At 39.8% G+C, this 22,355-nt stretch overlaps 1 protein-coding gene across 1 annotated transcript; it reads left to right on the top strand.

The window, feature by feature from the left end:
- Positions 1-20,210: 20,210 nt before the first annotated feature.
- On the top strand, positions 20,211-21,161 carry LOC116124318 (21 kDa protein-like). The gene has a single exon (XM_031410038.1). The coding sequence runs from the start codon at positions 20,315-20,317 to the stop codon at positions 20,921-20,923; it is 609 nt and encodes a 202-aa protein (XP_031265898.1). The 5' UTR covers positions 20,211-20,314; the 3' UTR covers positions 20,924-21,161.
- The last annotated feature ends 1,194 nt before the right edge of the window (positions 21,162-22,355 follow it).

The following is a 22,355-nucleotide window of genomic DNA, read 5'->3' as shown; positions in this document are numbered from 1 at the left end:
ATTGCTGGTTAACTGCGAAACCCTTACAAGTTCCAATACATCCTCTAACAGTGTCCTTAATTTTCCATGCACGTATCTTCATTTGTTAAAGCAGCACTCACCCAAGTTAATATATCACTCATTTTCCATTAAAATTCAGGGCCTTTTAGATCCTTTATTGCTGCCAAAGATTGTTGCAGGTCATCAACCGAGTCTTTTATCGTCTCCACACAATCCCTTATGGCACCGGCTTCTCTAGGCCTAAAGTCACGCCCTTTCGATAACTTTTGCACCAATGCAGAAGTAGACTGCACTTCTTTCAGGCTCACCGACAGGGCTGCATTCGCCAACTCTCTTGGATTTGTCTTTATGGTGGCTGCATAAGATGAGAGTGTCCTGTAACATATATCAGGATACACTGTTGACAGACATGAATTTTTAATAAATTGAATACTTGAATTTAATTTGGATTGTTTTAATCTTGCTGGAAGCATCATGTTGTAGTAGAAAAGAGTGACAAAATGAATATGGAGGCAAGGCCATGGCAAGAGTATAGATTTGAACATGTGAAAGATTCCATGACAGCGAAGTAGGATATATATTTGAATTAATGGATGGTGAGAGAAGGGTCCATATAATGTCACCTCTTATAGGGTAATATGACCTAATTTAAATGCAATTGTGGGGCACAGTTTCTTCAATTATTAGATGGGTAACAGAAGACTCCACTATTTTAGGGCAAAAGAGATAGGGTAAGGGTGAGCCATAAACACTGAAAATGGATGAAGATTATAAGATCAGAAATTGCGAGGAAATAAGCAATTAATTGTTTATCTAGGAAAGGAAGAGATGCAAATAATTATTATCTTGGTGGTCCTCGTCTAACATGCATGCACAGTAGACAAAAATGTTTGATAGAGGCATATCGAAATTCTCAATATCAAAAATGAAATAATTACTAGAAAAAACAAAAAATAATTTTTCTCATAACCAATCAATTCATAGTATGTCGTTTTTTGAATTATTGGAATGGAACAAAAGCAAGAGATAAGGACTGTGATAGACACAATTATTTAAAGGGGGAGGAAAATATTCCAATTTGGATTATGGCATCATAGAAGAAAAGAAAATATAGGGACGGTTTTATGAGAAGTTAATTAATTGAACAACATAGAAGAGCATACAGCTAGTACTCATAACATAATTGCGTTCACGTACCTTCTAGGTGTCATCAATCCTAACATATATATAGTTAAACAATAAAAGGGGAAGGAAAATATTCTAATTTGGATTATGGCATCATAGAAGAAAAGAAAATTTAGGGACGGTTTACGAGAAGTTAATTAAATTGAACAAGATAGAAGAGTATACAAAGATAGTACTCATAACATAATTGTGTTCACGTACCTTCTAGGTGCCATCAATCCTCACACACACACACACACACCCCCCCCCCCCCCCCCCCCCCCAAAACACACACACATATAGTTAAACAATAAAGATGAGCTCATAACCCAATTTTACAAACTTTCTTTTATAATTCCAACGTGACCGTTCGTAATTAGTCAGCTTGTAATTGGACAGGTGGGACCCATAACAAGCAAATGAGACTTATTTGCGAGCTAATTAATTGTGAGCTGCCACATCGATGTTGTGAAAGAAAGTTTGTGAAAATAGGTTGTAAGTGCAGTATTGCCCACAGTTAAATTTACACTTCTCACAATTTTCAGTATTATGATATGTGACTGTTATTAAGTATTTTTAGCATTGAACATATATAGATTAAAATTTGAGAGCCTTAACCACACATTTATAGTGGCGAAACTATTAGGAGATCGCACAGCAGAAAACATACAGTCAAGAAAAATAACATTAGTTGAAATCACACCACATAAAGAGATACAATATTTATGTGGTTTGACATAACCTGCCTACATCCACGAATGAGAGAAATCCACTATAGTTTCATAAACACGATATCAATGTTTTAATAACCAACTCGGGGTGAAACCCATCAAAGTTGCCAGGTCTCGGGTTGACCGATTTAACCAATTTGACTCGCCAGTCAAATTGGGTGTCCAAAAGTTTAAAATTTAGGAAATACACTCTTAAAAATTATATTTAAGTCCCTACAAATTTGAAATTAGCAAACACACCTCAAATACAAATCAACGATCGACTAGTTGGTGGTGGCGACACACCAAAAGCAATCCCAATCATCCCTTGAGCCATTCCCTAGAAAATCCGGTGTTAACAACCTAGGCTAGATCTCATCACCGCTGGCGTTGACAACCCTCCCCATCACCATGAAAATACTCCCCTCAACCTCTTGAGAAAAACCTATCTCACCCATCCTCGTTCGCCTTGCTAATCACTAGCAACAGTTGACTGTTGTCGTCATAGGTTTTTTCGATTTTCGGTCGATTCACTCATCAGAAATCACTTTCTTCACCATCATTGTACTCACCGACCCTTCATCTTCAAAACCCCTAACCTCAGGACCTTCAATTATTCGTCAATCATCATCTCAATTTCTAGGGTTTTCAATGAATAGGGAAATTTTTAATCCGATTCGATGAGGGCCTGGGTCTCGATTGAATTGGTTCAACCGGTTGGGTTTTAAGACATTACACGATATACAAGAGTACGCAACACCATAAACCCGGTACAATTAACAAAGTGGAAACAATCATAGTTTCTAACCATGCTCAACCCAGTACCTAGAGCGGAAACATTCCCAGTTTCTAAGACACTCTCCCCATGGTGTTTAATAACACTTACATCAAATACCCTGTGTTTACAATTATATTTTTTATTAAACATTTTTCTTAAAGACATACAATTTAAGAATAAATAGGAAAGTGAGCCACAATATCCCAACATGAACTTCTTATCAGAGATTTTGTAAAAAGCCCAACTGACATTTTATAGTATTTGATGATGTATATTGACATTCGCTTACTACACAATTTTGTTTGCTATATATTCATACTTTCTGAAACTATATATGTATTACAAATATTTGCCCTCTTTAATTAAATGATATAGAATTTTTATGTTCTTTCATTTGATTCAACTATTTTTTTTTTTTTTTTTTGTTACCGGGGGTGTTCGGGCCACTTACGGGCACCTCAACTAGTCTCCTAACCCCGAACAAGGCTTCTAAAAGGAAGGACAAGCCCTATGGTCTGTGGTCAACAATATTAGCAACCGCTCTTGTGATTCGAACTTGAGACCATAGGGGGAGCAAACCCCTTGGCCTAAGCTTTTACCACTCGGCCAACCCATTGTTGGTTCATTTGATTTAACTATTTGACCTCTACATTATAGATCGTCTATATTTTTATTTTGATAATCCATTCAGGAGTCTATCCACCATCACATTTCCTTTACTTAAAAAAAAATTGAAGATTATTTCAAATTCAAGAAACCCAAACAAGAGAGAGAGAGAGAGAGAGAAGAATGGTTATTTTCACAAGGTTTTGCAAATTTCACAGACTTCTACCACTAACTAAAGATTGAGAAACACAGTATCAAAAAATTATCTTGTGGGATTTAACTTTGCCCATGAATTCCTATACACCAAGGTAAGTTCTAATTAATTAAAGGAATCAAAATAACGCAAGAATGGTACTAGGTGACCCAATAGTTTGCATTATTAAATAATTTTTTTTTTCTGGGAAAAGGTAAATAATTATAAAAGAAAGAAAAAAATGTACAAATATATGAGGGGCATACCCAACAAACAAAACAAAATCAGTCTAGCCGGCATCAAAGGGCTCTAAGGGAAGAATGTCATACTTAGAGGCTAAGTCATAGGCTCCATCTCAGATTAAGGTGAAAATCTCATAAATGACAATATGTCAGAGTCTTGCTCTCATGATTGAACACTCAATTATTCCTTTCATACCAAAGAAAATAGACTATGGCAGAGAGAACGGGCCGTGCTAGGAGGTGCCTAAAGTTGCCTCTATATCAAAAGTGAAGGATTGTCCACTAGAGAATAGAGGGTCAGGAGAAAGGAGGCCAAGCCAGGAGGGTTTTAGCATACACCTCTCCCCAAACCGATGCAGAGAAGGTACAACTAAAAAAAAGGTGCTCTTGGGTCTCAGATGCAGAGCTGCTGAGAACACACTGAAAGGAAGCTATGAGATCGTGGGCCTGTAGGCAATCCATAGTGTGTTTAAATGATGTTGCTTTATCAATTCCATTTTTGCTTTGATGTTCCTTTTGAACTAACACCTTTTCCATTATATATATATATATATATATAATACTATAAAATATATATAGTATATATATATATAAATTAGTTTCCAGGTCTCCTAAGTACCAAGCTACATTACCATCATTATTAATATGCGGGTCAACCTATGAAACATTTTCCCACTATGATCACGCAACATGTTCAATCCATTTTTAAAAACATCATCATTATTATGCTGAAAAAAATCAAGGCTAACTTAAGCTCACGCCAGCAAGGGCCAATCAGAGTTCAGGAAGGCTTTGTGTCGTCCAGATGCTGCCATGTCACACAAGGACGGAAGAAGTAAGGCTGTCATCAACGTGGCAGGTGAAAGCTTGGCTTGTGAGTGGCTAGGAATTGTCCACCTGCCCAAACCCTACGCGATTTTAGGATATCTCCTGTACGGTCAGCCAATAGGAAGCGAGTTAGGAATTGTACCACACCTACCCGATTGCAAAATCATGATTATTACCTTGAATCCCTCAACTATAAATACAAGGCTCCTCTCTCATTTATGGGATCTGTTCATTTTTAATCTTCCAAGAGCAGACTCTCTCTCTGTATTTAAATTCTCTCTCTATATTTAAATTCTCTCTCTAGATTGTAACTCAGCTCGCTGCTTGTGACTTGACTGTAATCATCCATCAATACAAATATAGTGGACATAGGATTCACTTTTGAGCATCCGAACCACTTTAAAAATTATCTCTTGTTTACTCTTTCGTTGCACATTTCTATAATACGTGTAATTTCTAAGTCCGCTTAGCACTTTACACATGTGAGTCGTTGGTGTCAAAATCAAGCATCAACAGTTTGACACTAAAATCAGGGCCTGATTTAGTATCCATCCTTCATCAGGAATCTCTGATCGATCAGTCCTGTCCATCAACAAATGGCTCGTGGTTTTGAAACTGAGCGAACCAGCCTCGATAATGAGGAAATCCTCTAGGTACAGGATGACACTTCTCCCGAAGTGCCTCTAGTCTAGCAGAGTACCATGGCGGGTATTCCTTCGAGCTCACAACTTGACCTAGCTGTGATGGATTACCTGGAGAGGTTCAATAATACTCTTCAAACAGTTAGCCGAAGGTTAGACCGTTTAGATCAGGTCATACCACTAGAGTCTGACGAGGCGGTGCCACTGCCAAAGACACTTGCAGGTCGCACAAAAGCGCGTAAAATTAATGGAAAGCAAATGGCGAATAGTGGGCTGAAGGGCTCCAAGGGGCTAGCGAACACTGGTCGTGCAACGGGTAGAATACCCTGTTAGGAAACGATCCAGTTACGCAGCGAAAAAACAAAAATATTTATGACATGGATCGTTCTATATAACCACGATCAGGGTACAAATTTACAGTTTATATATTAAATAAGAATCTGCAGATTTTAGTTTAGAGTTTAAGAAATCATACGCACGTTTGGAGGCTCCTCCAACTTGTCTCTAAACGTATTTTGCTACCGACCCAAGTGTAGGATCAAACCAATGTAGTCCATGCGAAGATAACCTCAAGAAACTAGAAAGAGATTTGCTAGATCTTTTTTAACCTTTAAGAACCAAAAGAAATTAAAGTGTATTTGATTTTTAGCAAAAAGCAAAACCGGCGTGAGAGTGTTTCAAGGGGCTGGAGTGTTTCAATTGTGAATGAAATGAATGAATTAATTTATTTCACAAAATGTGCACTTACATAGTGCACACCATACCTATTACATCATGGAATGGGCTTGGGCTCCAACTCAAACACCCCTTGTATCCAAACATCCCCTTTAAGATATTTTTTAATTTTAATTTATCATTATCTCAATTAAATTAAATTGATATATATTTATAATATATATTAACATTTAACAATAATGATAATTTATTTAAATATATGCGAACACATGTTTAAACGTAATCTCACTTATTTAATTTTAATCTCAAATTAATAAAGGCTACGACCTCAACAAATTTAATTACACTGTGAAATTACCAAAATACCATTTCGCCTAAAAAGATGAAAATGCCATTCTTCTAAACTGGTTCTTAAATTATCTTCTATGTGTGTGACCTGTAGGCTCCTCATCATACCGGTAGTGTGTAGTATCCTGATTAACATTAATTAATCATCTCACTACACGCATACCAAGATTGACCCCTAACAAGACATCATGGCCACCCGATAGATTTGGATTCAGTGAAGCAGCTACCTGTCAATGATATTGTTATCGTATAATCCGATCATTTCATCATCCATTATCTCGACGAGACCGAGACATAGAAATAGTGTCAACCTTCGGTTACTCTCGATATTGTGTATTTAGTTACTGGACCAATGACCTGTATTATAAACGGGATAGAGCAACAACTCAATCCCACTGTGGCTACAATTTTAGTGTTATTGCCATTTACTGAATTGCACCATGAGATAACTTCTCCTGTACCTGGGAGTGATGAATCCTCTGTCTATCCACCATAGTCTTGATACACTCTTTAATGTAGCAAATCACCACCGTATTGACAGCTCTGAATAGAACTGTGTTAGGTTAGTGTCAAACTACACCAATTGGTGCACAAGACGCTCCAGTGATCTCAAGTCTAAGGATCACATGCACCACCATTCGTTAGAGGATTTGTTTCATAGACACTGGGGTTACCATCCATATGGAATCCTCTGGTGGGTCAGTCCAGTAAACTTGCCTACAGTAAGCACCCATGTGCTATACCAGGTTGTCACCAAACAACCTTGATAAGTGAGATCAGTCACTACCTTTCGACAGGGTCGTTCAACACTATGATAGCCTTATCGTATTATCTGTGCCCTTTACTTCAGAATAATACTGGGGCTATGGACGTTTCTAGAATGGCCACCATATATGCTCATAGGTTTCTCACTATCAAGATTTGAACCACTTGATACTCTCGTCATGGTTCTACCATTCTAAGGACATATATCAATACATACAATGATGATTTACACGATATAGTATAAAATACATTTTATTGATCAATGAACATTATTACAAAGAGTCAATTCTACAATAATTGATTGGCTCTAGGGCATCTACTTTAACATACTTGTGGCATTGTGACTTGATGACATGTCGCAGCATGAGTTGTCTCACGCCATGTCGCATGGGCATTCCCACAAGAGTGTAAGGCAGGGAGATTCCCAGTATCATCGAAATGATGATCTCGACCGTCATCATGCAGGAAACCCTATCATCTGTGGGTCGATTCTGACTACCGTGGAGGTCGAGAAAACTCCCTGAGCCATTCGTTGCCTTCACACGGCTCCAGCCAGCGTGTGTCAAGGTTCGCCGGAGCTTTCGGCCAAGTTGAGGAAGAGCCTGATTTGCGATCTTTCCTCAACCGCAATCGTGAGGGTCGAACCCACGTTGCGGAAAGTGATCCTCAATAGCTCCACTACCTCAGATTAAGGAATTACAACGAGCTTTGGATCAGCTTAAAGCTTAGTAGAATAGGTGTGGGAAGGTCACCGAGACATCTCCATTTTCTCTAGTAGTGTTAGCTATTTCTCTCCCATCGAGATTTAGAATGTCCGATATGCAAGCGTTCGATAGAAATTCTGATTCGTAGGATCACCTTTATGAATTCAACGACCTCATGGAACTCCACCAAGTCTCCAACTTGGCCAAATATTGCTACTTGGCAGTAACTCTGACTGTCCATGCCAAGCGTTGGTTAAGATCGCTTCCCGCAGGATCTATCAGCTCGTGACAACAAGTGAGCTCGTCATTCTTGAGGCACTTCTAGGCGAACAGGAAGTTCTCGATACCGTTGAGCTATCTAAGCAACAGATGGCAGGAAAGGAATGAATCCCTCCAGTCTTACATAGACAGATTCCACAAGGAACTCCACAAAGTAGCTCACAATTCCGAAGAGTCCATTCGGACCCTCGTTATTGCGGGGGTTTGCCTGCAGATTGACTTGTGGAAAGAATTGCAATCTGAGGATGATGTTTCCCTCACTCGCTTTTATGACCTTATTGAGAAGTATCTCCGAATCGAAAATTCTATGGTTGCTCTTAATCGCCACGACCTCGGTCCCTTGACCAGTGCTCCCAACCGGGGGGAGAACAGTAGAAGGGTTGATCGCAGATGGGCTAATGATGATCAGTAGAAAAGAAAGAAGCAACGATTTAAGCCCAAAAAATCTTATGCCTAAGTTCCTCGTCGCGATCGCGACAAAATTCAATACACTCATTTGAATGTCTCAGTGTCAGCTATTTTGGATAAGTTAGAAGAGGCCAGCCTACTCGGAGAGCCAGAGCCCATAAAGAATCCCCCCTCAGCCAGGAACAACAAAAAGTATTGCCACTATCATCAGGATAATGGGTATCACACCAATGAGTGTCAGGCTCTCAAGCAAACAATTGAAGACCTTATCAAACAGGGGCACTTCAAGGAGTATGTTGATGGTCCGACTCTCATTCGGGAAAAGAATCAAGAGGAATAAGAGAAAAAGCATCGTGGTCGTAAGGGTCTCTATTGTGCGGGGATGATCTTTGGATGACCACACCTTGTAGGGAATTCTCGAGGTGTTCAGGAAATATACGCTCGGGAAGCTCGTCATGACCCCATGAGTGTGATGAGCATGGCGTTGCGACCTGCTAAGGTTCGCAGGGAAGAAGGGATTACATTCTCAGAGAAAGACGCAGTGCGATTGCATCATCCCCATGAGGATGCACTTGTCATCACGCCTAAAATAGGTTGGTGTCAAGTCCACAGAATGTTTGTGGAAAATGGAAGCATTGTAAATATTCTGTTTTAGCGAGCTTTTGAAAAAATACAATTGGACGAGACAAACTTGAAGCCTGCCTCTATCCCTTTCTTCGATTTTACTAGGGATCATTTGATTCCTAAGGGAACAATCACACTTCCCGTCACTTTGGGTGAGGCCAACAAAGTGACTAAGATGATAGAGTTCTTGGTAGTAGACTGTCCATCCGCCTTTAATGGCATTCTGTGACGACCTCTACTACAAAGTTTCAAGGCCGTCACCTCCATCTATCATCTGAAAATGAAGTTCCCCACTCCGACGGGGATTGGAGAAGTAAAAGGATTTCAACGCGAATCTCGCGACTGTTACATAAGAGCAGTGCAGATGGCTTGCAAGGGAAAAGGAAGGACAACAGGCATCCCCGAATAGGCTATGGCAATCAGCAGGATCGAGCCACAGTCCGTCCTAGTAGAGGACAACATGGATTCTCGCATCCAGGAGTGCCCTCATAGTGGGCTAATTGAGGATTTATCTAAGATATCAATCGATCAAAATGAGCCGACTCGAGTGTTGAGAATTGGGAGTAATCTCAACCCCCCAGCTCGCCAAAAGCTTAATGAGCTTCCTTAGAGAGAATGTCGATGTTTTTGCATGGACTCATGCTGATATGATTGGGATTAGCTCGAATGTGATATGCCATGCACTCAACATTGATAGTGCAGTGAAGCTGGTTCTCCAGAAGAGAAGAGTCATGAACTTGGAGCGCTATGCTGCCTTGAAAAGTGAGATAGATAAGCTCCTTTCAAATGGGTTTATTTAGGAGGCGTGTTACTTGAGTTGGGTTGCCAATCCAGTTTTGGTAAAGAAGCCCAATAGAAAGTGGCAAACCTACATCGATTTCATCGAATAAAGCCTGTCCGAATGACAGTTTTCGCTTGCCAAGGATTGACTAGCTCGTTGATGCCACCTCGGAACACGAGTTGCTGAGCTTTATGGATGCCTACTCGGGGTATAATAAAATCCTGATGTATGCACTTAACAAAGAGCATACCTCGTTCATTACAGATTGAGGACTGTACTGTTACAAGGTCATGACCTTCAGCTTGAAAAATGCTGGGGCAACCTAACAGCGGCTGGTTAACCCTATGTTTTTCAAGCAGATTGGAAAGTCGATGGATGTTTATGTCGATGACATGCTAGTCAAGTCACATGTCGCTTCAAATCACATAGCGCATCTCGCTGAGATGTTCGACGTGCTCTGAAAGTACAAGATGAAGCTCAATCCTTTTAAGTGCTCATTCGAAGTATCCTTAGGAAAGCTTTTGGGGTATATGGTTAACCAAAGGGGAATCGAAATCAACCCGGAGAAGATCCAAGCTCTCTTAGATATGAAAAGTCTAACAAACCGAAAACAAGTTCAGAGCCTAAATTGGAGGATAACGGCTCTTAGTCGCTTCATATCGAGGGTAACAGATCGTTGCTTGCCATTCTTTAATATACTTAGGGCTAACAAAAAGTTCGAGTGGACTCCAGAGTGTGAGTAGACTTTTCAAAGTATAAAAGAACATCTTGAAAAGCCACCTCTTGTATCCAATTCTATTCCTCTACCTATCAATCTCTAAGTATGCGGTGAGCACAACTCTCATTCGAGAAGAGGGCAGAGTTCAGTGGCCAGTGTATTACGCAAGCAAGCGACTACTGGATGGCGAGATGCGATATCCAAAGATGAAGCGATTAGCTTATGCCCCACTGATCGCCTCCAGGAAGCTGCGACTCTATTTCTATGCCCACACAATCCATGCTCTGACCAACTACCCGTTCAGACAAGTTCTTCAAAAGCCGGAATCTTTGGGTAAGTTACTTAAATGGGCAATGAAATTGAGTCAGTTTGATCTATATTACAGACTAAAGACAACAATCAAAGGGCAGGCTGTTGTCGATTTTATTTCAGAATTCTCGTACCAGCCAAATTAAGAATTCGAACAGTCAACAAGCGAAGTCATCTAGGAAATCGTTAAGAACTTATTGACTTGGAGCCTCTATGTCGATGGTTCCTCAAACAGAAAAATAGTTGGAGCAAGTCTTCTATTTCTCAGTCCTGAAAGGACTCACATTCATGGAATTCTTCGATTTGGGTTCCAAGCTACGAACAACGAGGTCGAATATGAAGCGCTGCTTATTGCTTTGTGACTAGCAAGGGAAATGGGATCGCATGCGATCAACATTCACAGCGACTCCCATCTGGTTGTTAATCAGATTTTGGGAGAATATCAACCTAAGGAAGAAAACATGATCAACTATCTGAGCTAAGGCCATACTCAAGCCTTTCAAGCCCTTTATGATCAAGCAAATCTTGAGAGACAGTAACTTTATCGTGAACGTCTTGGCAAGGATAGCCTCATCGCTAGACTTCGATGTGCAGGAAAGCATTCCAGTTTGGTATGTAGAGATTTTTAGCATCAGCTTGCCTGAGTAGACCTTAGCTGCAACAGAATCTACCTCTTAGATGACTCAAATAATTTAGTATCTCCGAGATGGGACTCTGCCTGGTGACAAGACTGAGGCAAAAATTCTGCGCACCAGAGCTTCTCGTTACACGCTTATCAGAGATCAGTTGTACAAGTGAGGGTTTAGCACCCTTCTCCTCCAATATGAAACCAACAAAAAAGCAGACTATATTATGAGGGGGATACATGAAGGGACCTGCGGTAATCACACCGCCGCATGATCCCTCACCAATAAAATTGTTCACCAGGGATATTATTGGCGTCTAATTCTGGAAGACACTTTCAACTTTGTGAAAAAGTGTGACAAGTACCAACGGTTCGCGAATATCTCTCGAGCTCCTTCCCATCAACTGACAACAATGATCAGCTTCTGACCATTCTCTATATAGGGAATTGATCTCATTAGACCCATGTCGACCAGAAAAGGGAGTGTCAAGTATGCTGTGATTGTAGTGAATTATTTCACCAAATGGGTCGAGGCTGAGCCTTTGGTCACAATCACTACCAAGAATCTCAAAGACTTTGTCTTCAACAATATAATGTGCCACTACGGGATTCCTCATGCACTCATCTTTGATAACGGAAAGTAGTTTGACAATGAGGAATTCAAGCAGTTTTACAATGAGCTAGGGATCTATAAGAAGTTTGCCTCAGTCGCAAGATCGCAAGCCAATGGTCAGGTTGAAGCTGTTAACAAGACCATCAAACACACACTGAAGGCCAAGCTTGGTGCTGCCAAGGGCAATTGGGCCAATGACCTCCCAGAAGTTCTATGGGCATATAGAACAACTCCGAGAAGGGCGTTTCCGAGAAGCTCTACTTCAGAAACGCCCTTCTTGCTACTGTGAGGCTATGATTCTAGTGGAAGTAGGGATTGGTTCACTTCAAAGAGACTTATTCAATGAGACAGACAATGAAGCACTTTTACGTGCAAGTTTGGACCTAGTTGAAGAATGCCACCACAATGCTCGGTTAAGGATAACATCTTACCAGCAATGGGAGAAAAAGTTCTTTGACTCTAAGGTTAGGTGAAGAGACTTTCAGGTCGGCAACCTGGTTCTAAAAGAAGTCCTTCTCGGTATAAAGGAACCAAGTACGAGGTATTGAGACCTAACTGGGAGGGCCTATACTGCACCGTTGAGGTAATACGACTTGGAATGTATCACCTCAAGAGGTTTAACGGTTCTGAAGTATGTCGAGCTTGGAATGTTGAACATCTTTGCAAGAATAAGATCATTTTGCTTTTTCTTGAAAGACTATTTGTGTCATGCTCTTTTGAATGATCTTGTTCGTTACCATATTTTTACAAGTTCCATGATCAGATGTATAATATTAGTCTTGTGAAGTGCTCGAATTTTAAAAGTACTATCGCAAGTGGCCGAAAACGTTTCTTTTATATATATGTCTAAGTAAATACAATGGACAGCCAAAAAAAAAAAAAAAAAAAAAAAAGTCTAAAGGAAAGCTGTGAAAAACAGAAGAGGCAATCACTGGTCCACGCCTCCAGGGTCTCTAAGTGTGACGTCTGTATCCAATGGTTGGTTGCAGACCACCCGATCAGCTACCTGGTCATCAGGGATGTATGCCTCTGACTGGTCATCCTTTGGAAGAGGCTCTCATCCCTTTTCCTCCTCTGCATCATCAGCTTGGGCCATGGAGGGCAAGGATGTCCTAGTATTCATTTGGAAGGTCGGAGAGATGCATCCCCGGATTCCTCGGTCGTAAGCTGTAGATGGCTTGTATTGCCCAGTCAGCAGCTTTCCTCTCGAGTTCAAGGTTTTGCCGCTTTATCTATTCAGTTAATGAAGTGACTCGCCCTTGGAGCAGCTCGAGATGCACCTCCAAAGCCCTCTTCTGCTTCTCCAAGTTTTCCTATAGTCGAGCTCTGTCTTCCTTCGCCTTTCGGGCACGCTCAGAGTTCACCTTCAACTCCTTCTCTTTCTCGCCACACTCTTTGGTGAGTTTGGCCAGTGTCCTTTGGAGCTCCTTATTGTGCTCGCCTCTCTTCTAAAGCTTAGCCTTCTGAAAGTCCACTATACAAAGGGCATAATTTCTCTCTACCAAGTACTGATTCGCTTGAATGTGGACCGCTTTCGCCTCTACGTCCAGAGCCACGAAGTCCTATTTTACCTTGGTATTCTCCTCCCTCAGCTCGTGGAATCCTCAAGTAGAGTCCATATCGATCTTCTGTTGGGCCATATGTAAGGCAAGCAGGGATTGTATGAGAAAAGAAACAAGAGTTAGTCTTTTTTTTTTTTTTTTTCTAAAAATCATAAAAGTTAGCAAATCAACTGATACTAAAAAGTCCTCGACGAGAATAAACTGTTTTACCCGACTTTGTAACTAAAGCGCGGCGGCCACCAGGTCCGCGGGCCAAGAAGCCGCGAACTCCTCAAAGGCCGTAGCTAGTTGGCATTCCAGCAAGGTATACGCCATCGGTTGCAGGTGCTCTGACAGCTGCCTCATGGAATCTAGCAAATGCGGGTTTGGTCCCGGAGGAACAGGCACCTTGTCGACCCGTTGCTTGCCCGCTCTCCTTTGGGTAACTGTGACCTCCCCATCTCCTCTCTCTGAGCTCTCGGGAACTGTCGAAATGCCAAGGGCACTCCTCGGGGGCACCCCCGAGTGAAAAACCTGGTAAGGTTGTGATTCCTCTAACAGCATCTCAAAGCCCTTCAGCTCGGACTCCGACTCCTCCTCGGTAAGCAACTACTTCCTCTTCTTGGTCTTCTGGCCCATGGTTTTTTGCTTCGCAGCACAAGTAACCATGGGCTGAGAAGCTTCTCAAAGTCGCTCCATGGATTTTCAACTTTCGACATCAATCTGTATCCCTCATATGGGGATATCACTGGGGGGTTATCTCGGCTGGCTCGATCGAGTCGACCTAGGGAAATACGAATCTCCTAGTCCTCATCGATGGCTTTGGAACCCTAGGTGGCATGGTCGCTGCGCGCCATGGAAACATGTTAGCGAAGAGGTCACCTCACCAAAAAAAAGTACTAAGTGTGAAGATACTTATGGGCTAAGGGTTCCAAAGATGCTTTCGGGTTGAAGAAACCATACATTCACAAGTTGGTAGTAGTCACGAGCAGTCTTGCGTCAGGACTCTGTTCGGGTAGACGACCGAACGTCACAATGTAGTTAAAGTCTATCAGAGCTGTCAACCTGGTCATCTTATTTTCTCCAAGGAGACAAAAAGTTCATCAATTTCACCTATCGAAGAGGAGCTGAAGAAAAAGGGACAGTTCACAAATCAAAGGAAAAGAATACCTACTCGGCTCCCTAAATTGACAAACACCATCGTATGCAAAAAAGAAAAATTCTGTCTCATATGCCCTGACATTACTGGGGTAACAAAATATTCCTCATTCGATCGAAGATCGCCTCAAGAGATAGAAAAAGTCTTTATCTTTACTCTTATTCAAATAGTAAGTGCATGCGAGCTCTAGCTCCATCAGCTTGCCAAGACCATTTTCGCTACATGCTATATACATAGCAATCACTATCATATCTGCATTAGGCGTCAATTGTAGTGATGCGACCTTGAAGTGGTTGAGGATTGATCTGTTGAAGGGGTGAAAAGGTATCAACACCACACACTTAAAGACCGCCTTAGAGATCGCAGCCATTCTTTTTGGGGGATTCTGAGTTGTGCACGTCCTGTGTTGGTAGACATCTACACTAAGCGCAAACTGGTCTACTGCTTTTTGTATCACGTCTCGGGTGGCCATTGATAATGTCTCTTGCACGAGACCCACTAAGGTGTCCGGTGCTTACGAGCTCGTCCCCTCGGCTGCTTTGGTCCTTGAAGTGTCCATTGCTTCTAAAGTCTGAAAAATGGGTGACATGTAGAGATGACTTAGTCTCCGTACAATGTCCCGTACGATGACGTGTAAGAGCAAAAGGAAACCCTAATTTACCTTCCTTAACCCCTAGAAAAACCCTAAAAACCCTTGAGAATGAATTCCCAATAATCTGTGCCCCAAGTTTTCACTTCCAAAAAAAAAAAAAGTTTTCTTTTTTTACCACTATCTAGAAACATGCATCGTATAGGTTTACCAGGTAGTTTATACCCACCATTACTATAAAGTCAATCTTTTAGCAGAAATAAAAGAGGAAAATGAAGGAGAGTCCTCCTCACCTCTTGACTACTAGGGACGAACTTCCTGTCGTAATGAAAAGTGCGCATCAACTGGAAGAAGAATAGACTGATTTCACAAGTGCAAGAGCTTTGCTTTTCTTTTTGAAAATGTAAGTTCTATGATAAAACTTGAAGCGAACCTGGGGTTTTATAGGGGGAAAGACGACGATTGGTTTCCCTAGCAAGCGACGTTTAGGTGGGATACATTTCTCGCCATTGATTACGACCACGTGTCGTTAATCCACACGAAGAGTAACCTTCACGCTTCGTGGGTGCCAATCAATGTTTCCCTCCATTGGAGTAACCAAGCGTTGGCGCGGTTATCTCCTCCATATTAAATGCGCCCTTATCTGTTTTTAATACTCTGAAAGGGAATGTTGTTTCAGTATAACTTGCATTTAATGCGCATGGCTGACACTTATTGCGCAAGAGATATATCTGTCAGAATAAAGTTTACTTTATTGACCAGACCGGCTGTCAAGCACAACTGATAACATCTAAAGAAATCGTTCAAGTAAAACACTTTTCTCCATATATCAATTTCAAGACGATGTGACCCCTTGTTTTCAGTAAAAATGTGCTAAGTATTTTCAGGTCGTGAGCGACGGATGAAGTCCAAAGTATGTTGGTCTAGCACTGAACAGGGTTCGACCTAGGTCGCTGAGCCTGTGGAGGAAGGCCGCCTCAAGTCGCTTGTGTTATTCTTAGAGACCTATGCTGCGACCTCCTTATAGCTCGATCAAGCGTCACTCAGGATAAGTTAGGTCACGGCATAATCATGAAGTTCTCAAGGTTCAATCCTTAAACCTTAAGAACCGGGGGGCTTCTGTTATGCTTAAAAAAATCAGGGCTGATATAAGCTCACGCCAGCAAGGGCCAATTAGAGTTCAGAAGGCTTTGTGCTGTCCAGACGCTGCCACGTCGCAAAAGGACAGAAGAAGAAAGGCTGTCGTCAGCATGGCAGGTGAAAGCTTGGCTTGTGAATGGCTAGGAATTGTCCACCTGCCTAAGCCCTACGCGATTTAAGGATATCTCTTGTACGGTCAGCCAATAGGAAACAAGTTAGGAATTGTACCACACCTAGCTGACAGGAAAATCATGATTATTACCTTGAATCCCTCGACTATAAATAGAGAGCTCATTTCTCCTTTATGGGATCCGTTCATTTTTAATCTTCCAAGAGCAGACTCTATCTCTGCATTTAAATTCTCTCTCCAGATTGTAACTTAACTCCATGCTCGCGACTTGACTGTAATCATCCATCAATACAAATATAGTGGATGTAAGATTTGCTTTTGAGCATCCGAACCACTTTAAAAATTGTCTCTTGTTTATTCTTTCGTTGCACATTTCCATATTACGAGTAATTTCTAAGTCCGCTTAGCACTTTACACGTGTGAATCGTTGGTGTCAAAATCAAGCATCAACAATCATATAATTATATACAATTCATAAAGGGTATTTTTTTTTTTTTTTCCCAATTTATATCCATTTTATTGAGAATTCTATGACAAACCACATTAACATTTCTTATATATTATGTCAAGTGAAGGCAATGTAGCCCTCCATTCCAATTTAGAAATAAGTATATATAGAAAAATTCTAGTGCCTTAGCAGTCTTCAACTTAAAATTCATTGATCAATTATGATTAATTGGTTAACTAATATAAACAATTGAAAGAAAATCAAATTTATTAATCAATACTTGTAATAAGAAGATATATATGTTTCACTTTTTTTTTTTTTTTTTTTAATCTAAAATGGGAGAAACTTAATCATACAGTTCTCAATTCGACCGAGTACGATGATTGAAGTTGACATGATAGAAACAAATATTCATGAATAATTTAGGGTCCGTTTGGTTTATTATTTTGGATAAGATTTTGGGAATAATATTGAATAGTTGAATAAGGAGTATTACGAGGTAAAATTTAAAAATTTATAAAAAAGCCCCTAGGTTTACTAATTTAATTAAACACCCCAACATATAAAATGCAAAAATACCTCCACCACCCGCAGTGCCAGATTTCGGCCACCACCACCGAAATCTGGCCGAAAAATTGCGTTACGACATAGACCGGTCAATCTGTGTCGTAACGCGTCGTTATGGCCTTTTCCGGTCAGATCCACCACGAATCTGGCTGGAAAAGGCCAGATCTACGGCTTGCTATGGCCGTTGATGGCTGGAAAAGGTCAAAATGACGGCCAGATCTGGCCTTTTCTAGCCAGATTCACAGGCTAGATCTACTGTGGATCTGGCCAGAAAAGGCCAGATCGGTGAACTATCGACTAGTGGTTGTTGTGGTATAGGCCGTTGTACAGATTTCGGCTACCACCGACGATGGTTGCCAGAATCTGACAAGTATGGGTTGATGGGGGTGTTTTTGTTAGTTTTCAAAATTTTTTTTGTGGGGTATTTAATGAAATTAATAAACTTAAGGGGTTTAAAAATACTTAAAAAAATATAATAATATTTCTGCAATAATGTGCCAAACAATATTTGAAGAATAAAATTGGGAATATGGATAGAAATATTGAACCAAACGCACCCTTAAAGTCTTAGCGAAAGTTGAGGCATTAAAGTTTACTTACTTCCCATGCAACTAGGAAACTGACGCCTACTAAATAGGTAAGAAAATGTCTTTAATGCTTCCCTTCCCCCACTAGGAATACTGTAATATTGGGGTCCCGATATGCCTCCCATATCATTAGATGATTGGGGATGCTATGCTAGTTGGATGGTCTAGATAATCTAGCGTTTCACTTTCCTCACAAATATGAAAGGTTTGTATAAAATGTCCAACACCGTGGTGATCTTATTCCTGAGTCTTTTTCATGCATACTTTCTTAAAATTGTTTTTACTTACATATGACCCTTAATCTCTGCAACCCCGACAATTTTTTTGTTATTCTTTCTTTGACTTGATTCAAAAGTTAATTTTAAGAAGTCATAGTGGACAGTATCACGTACTTTAATTTTTATATATTTTATTGATTTTATATGAACGTGGTTGAATTTTAAACGAATTCTCTTTATTTAGATTAATTAGAAATAGCATGACAAAAATGTTTGATATCCCGCCCCGTGGATGGGATGTGGAGGGGCTAGAGAGTTGAGACCTTTCTTTGAACTCATTTGTGAGCAGGATGTTGAACAGTTGATTAGTAAACTCTTAATCAACTGTTCAACTCACCTAACAGCAGTGAGTTTCACATCATATATCCAACACTGCTCCTCTGCCAAGCCATCCTCCTAGAATTCAATCCGTCAATTCCACGAAACTAGGAATCCTTTTGGACAGTAGCTAAACTCTAAACAACATTGGCTGCCATCGAAAGTGAAAGTTCATACCAACTTTTAAACCTTAGATAACCCTAAAATTCTGTGGCTATCCCTCAACTTTATCAGCCACGTTTACTTGATAAACTTGGTCCAAAAACAAGCCAGTGGCGCAACAACTTGTGTTTTCTCGGATTCGAAATCGGTTAGCTTATGACCCTACCTACGTTCACGTAGGCATGCATTGAAGCTTAAATTAAACAGTAATTAGATCAGACACAGACCCAGACCCACATGCATGCAATTTGCTTCTCCAGTTCACAAGCCTGTCCCTGTTACGAAACATCTACTTCCACTTGCGTTTTGAGTGAAGAGTTTTAGGACCAGATGAGTTATTTTTTCATGCATATTATTAACAAGTGGCCTCTTGGCTCGAGATGTTTTATTAATTTTTGTCCACACAAATATCTTTAGACGGTAGGGACGATATTATCCCAACTACTCCCAACTACTCCTTTTCTTGTACGCAAAAACACCATGCTTTGGCTAGCCAATTGGCCATATCGACATCCCTGGTTCAATAGTGGGGTAAGTAACTAAGTATTTGATAAGTATTGCATAATTTTTGTGATGGTATGTAATGAACAAGAATTATTGATTTGTTCAGGTCAAAAACCTATCAGCAGCCTTGCTTTTTATGATAATAAAGTTTGATTTAGTGTTGATTGATTTTTATTAAAAAAATTGCGGTCTAATCCATTTTTAAGTTCCATTAATCCGACTCCCAATGGGTTCGATTTGATTGACTGGTCAATTTTGTTGCACTTACTTATAAAGAAATTAAAAATCAATCTATTGATCAAACGTTCAATTAAGTTTAAAAAGTTCTCATAATTCAAATGATTAAACAGAAACTTTCAAAAATCCAACTACTGTATTTGAAATAGAATGAACCATTAGAATAATTGAATATATCATATTAATTATGAGAAGCAAATATTTTAAAAATTTTAACATATAAACTAAGGATTGGTGATTCATCTTAGTTTTAGTTTTGTATTATGTTAAAAGTAGTAATTGTTTTTCAATCATAAACCACGCTTTAAAAATTTCAAAATATTTACGTATGAATATATATGAAAATAAAAATTAATGATAACATCAACTTCGAGGTATCTACAATATTTGAGATGTCGCCTGCCCAGAAGTAGCTTACTCAAAAGGAGGTAAACTAAATTATGTTTATACTTGCAACTTGCCTATATTAAAATCTCTATATCTTTAAAGGGATTAACACATGCTTTTTGAGCTTGACATTTGGTAGGTTCCATTCTTTGGATATCAACTTTTTCCCCCTATAAATTGGGCACCCTTTCTCCTCTACTTTCATCACTTCATTACCTCCCAACTTCAGAGATTACTTACAGAATTAAGCACAGATATGGAAGGTTCAATTGCAAAACACTTGCTCAACTCTTTTCTCATTCTGCTAGCCATTACTTCACTCATAAACTCAAGCTCAGCCGATACTCGATTCTACCCCGTGCCTCCTAAAAGCGATAGCACAGGGTTCATTAAAACATCTTGTAGCTCTACAACTTATCCCAGACTTTGCTATACGACGCTTGCTGGGCATGCCAGCTTAATCCAAACTAGTCCTAAGCTCCTTGCCCATGTAGCCCTTAACGTGACTCTTGCAACGGCTAAATCAACGTCGGCCGTCATGTTAAAGCTGTCGAAAGGCTCCGGGATGAACCCTAGAGAGGTGGAAGCCATACAAGATTGCCTAGAGGAGCTGAGTGATTCAGTTGATGAGATCAGGAGGTCTATTGGTGAGATGGGTCAGATAAATGCTTCTAATTTTGAGATTATGATGAGTGATATACAGACTTGGGTTAGTGCTGCTTTGACTGACGAAACCACTTGCAGAGATGGCTTTGAAGGTAATACAGTGAATGGGAAAATGGTGAGAAGCCGAATTGTGAACATTGCTCACATGACTAGCAATGCCTTGTCTTTGATCAATAGTTATGCTTCTGTTCATGCTTAATAATTATATAAAAAAAAAAAGATATATTTATGTATATTTCTTATTAAAATCTCGGCTGCTGCGGTTGGCCAAGCCGCCGCTTGACATGCCATGGTTGCTGCAAGAAAAAATGTAAGAGGTTTTCAGACCTCAGAATTAGTATGTAGAAGCTATAGTGAGGTTGCTTTGTAATTGTATAATGTGTGTGTGTGTACTCCATTGTAATAGAATTTATACAAAATATAAGTTTCTTGCTGCATATATTCTGGAAATTTCACTAAAAAAGTTCTCCAATTTGATTTGATTCGATTTTTTTTTTGTTGATCGAGAATGTTTGTACCAGTTTGCATGCACATAAACTAATCTTACGACCGATAAACCCTTCAGTGGTCACCTCTATTAAAGTCTGCGAGGACACAAACTCAAAAGTTTATAGAATCTTCTTTTACATTTTTACCATCAGGCGCCTAAGATGGTTAATTTTATTTCTCGTTCATGTGAATTTGAATAGTAGATAACTCCAGCAAATGTCAGATGTGCATATTGAACAATTAGACAAATAAAGCAATCAACTAAAAACGATGGGCTCCAGCAAACGATAGCTATTGATGGCAAAAGGCTTGTCAAATGTCTAAACGATTCCAAAACAGAAAATAAATTATGTTAAATTAAGAAGGATGTTTACAAAAAAGTTTTTCTTTCTTTTCCCATGCACACCATGCATTTCATTAATTTGCTTTCAAATGAGGCATTTCAAGAAATCATTAAACAATTAAATTAAAGAAGCATTGCGCTACATGCATTAATATATAATTCATATAGATATAGCTACTGGATCAAAACATACACATAAATTAATTTAATCAGAAAGTTAAAGTACTAGTATTTGAGTTTATTAATGAAGGCTAAAGCATTGCTAGTTAAGTCTTTTATCGTCTCCACACAATCTCTTATGGCACCGGCTTCTCTAGGCCTCAAGTCACGCCCTTTCGAAAACTTTTGTACCAATGCAGAAGTAGACTGCACTTCTTTCAGGCTCACCGACAGGGCTGCATTCGCCAACTCTCTTGGATTTGTTTTTATGGTGCCTGCATAAGATGAGAGTGTCTTGTAAGATATATTAGGATACATTGTTGACCCACATGAATTTTTAATAAATTCAATACTTGAATTTAATTGGGATTGTTGTAATCTTGCTGGTAAGCATCATGTTGTAGTAGAAAAGAGTAATAAAATGACTATGGAGGCAAGGCCATGGCAAGAGTTTAGATTTGAACATGTGAAAGATTCCATGGTAGCGAAGTAGGATATATATTTGAATGAATGGATGGTGAGAGAAGGGTTCTTATAATGTCACCTTTTATAGGGTAATATGACCTAATTTAAATGCAATTGTGGGGCACAATTTCTTCAATTATTGGATGGGTAACAGAAGACCACTATTTCAGGGCAA

The sequence above is a fragment of the Pistacia vera genome, unplaced genomic scaffold (assembly GCF_008641045.1).
Source record: "Pistacia vera cultivar Batoury unplaced genomic scaffold, PisVer_v2 Contig151, whole genome shotgun sequence".
In the NCBI taxonomy this organism is placed as follows: Eukaryota; Viridiplantae; Streptophyta; class Magnoliopsida; order Sapindales; family Anacardiaceae; genus Pistacia; species Pistacia vera.
Note: the sequence above shows the minus strand (reverse complement) of the source record. Positions and strands in the feature narration are given on the sequence as shown.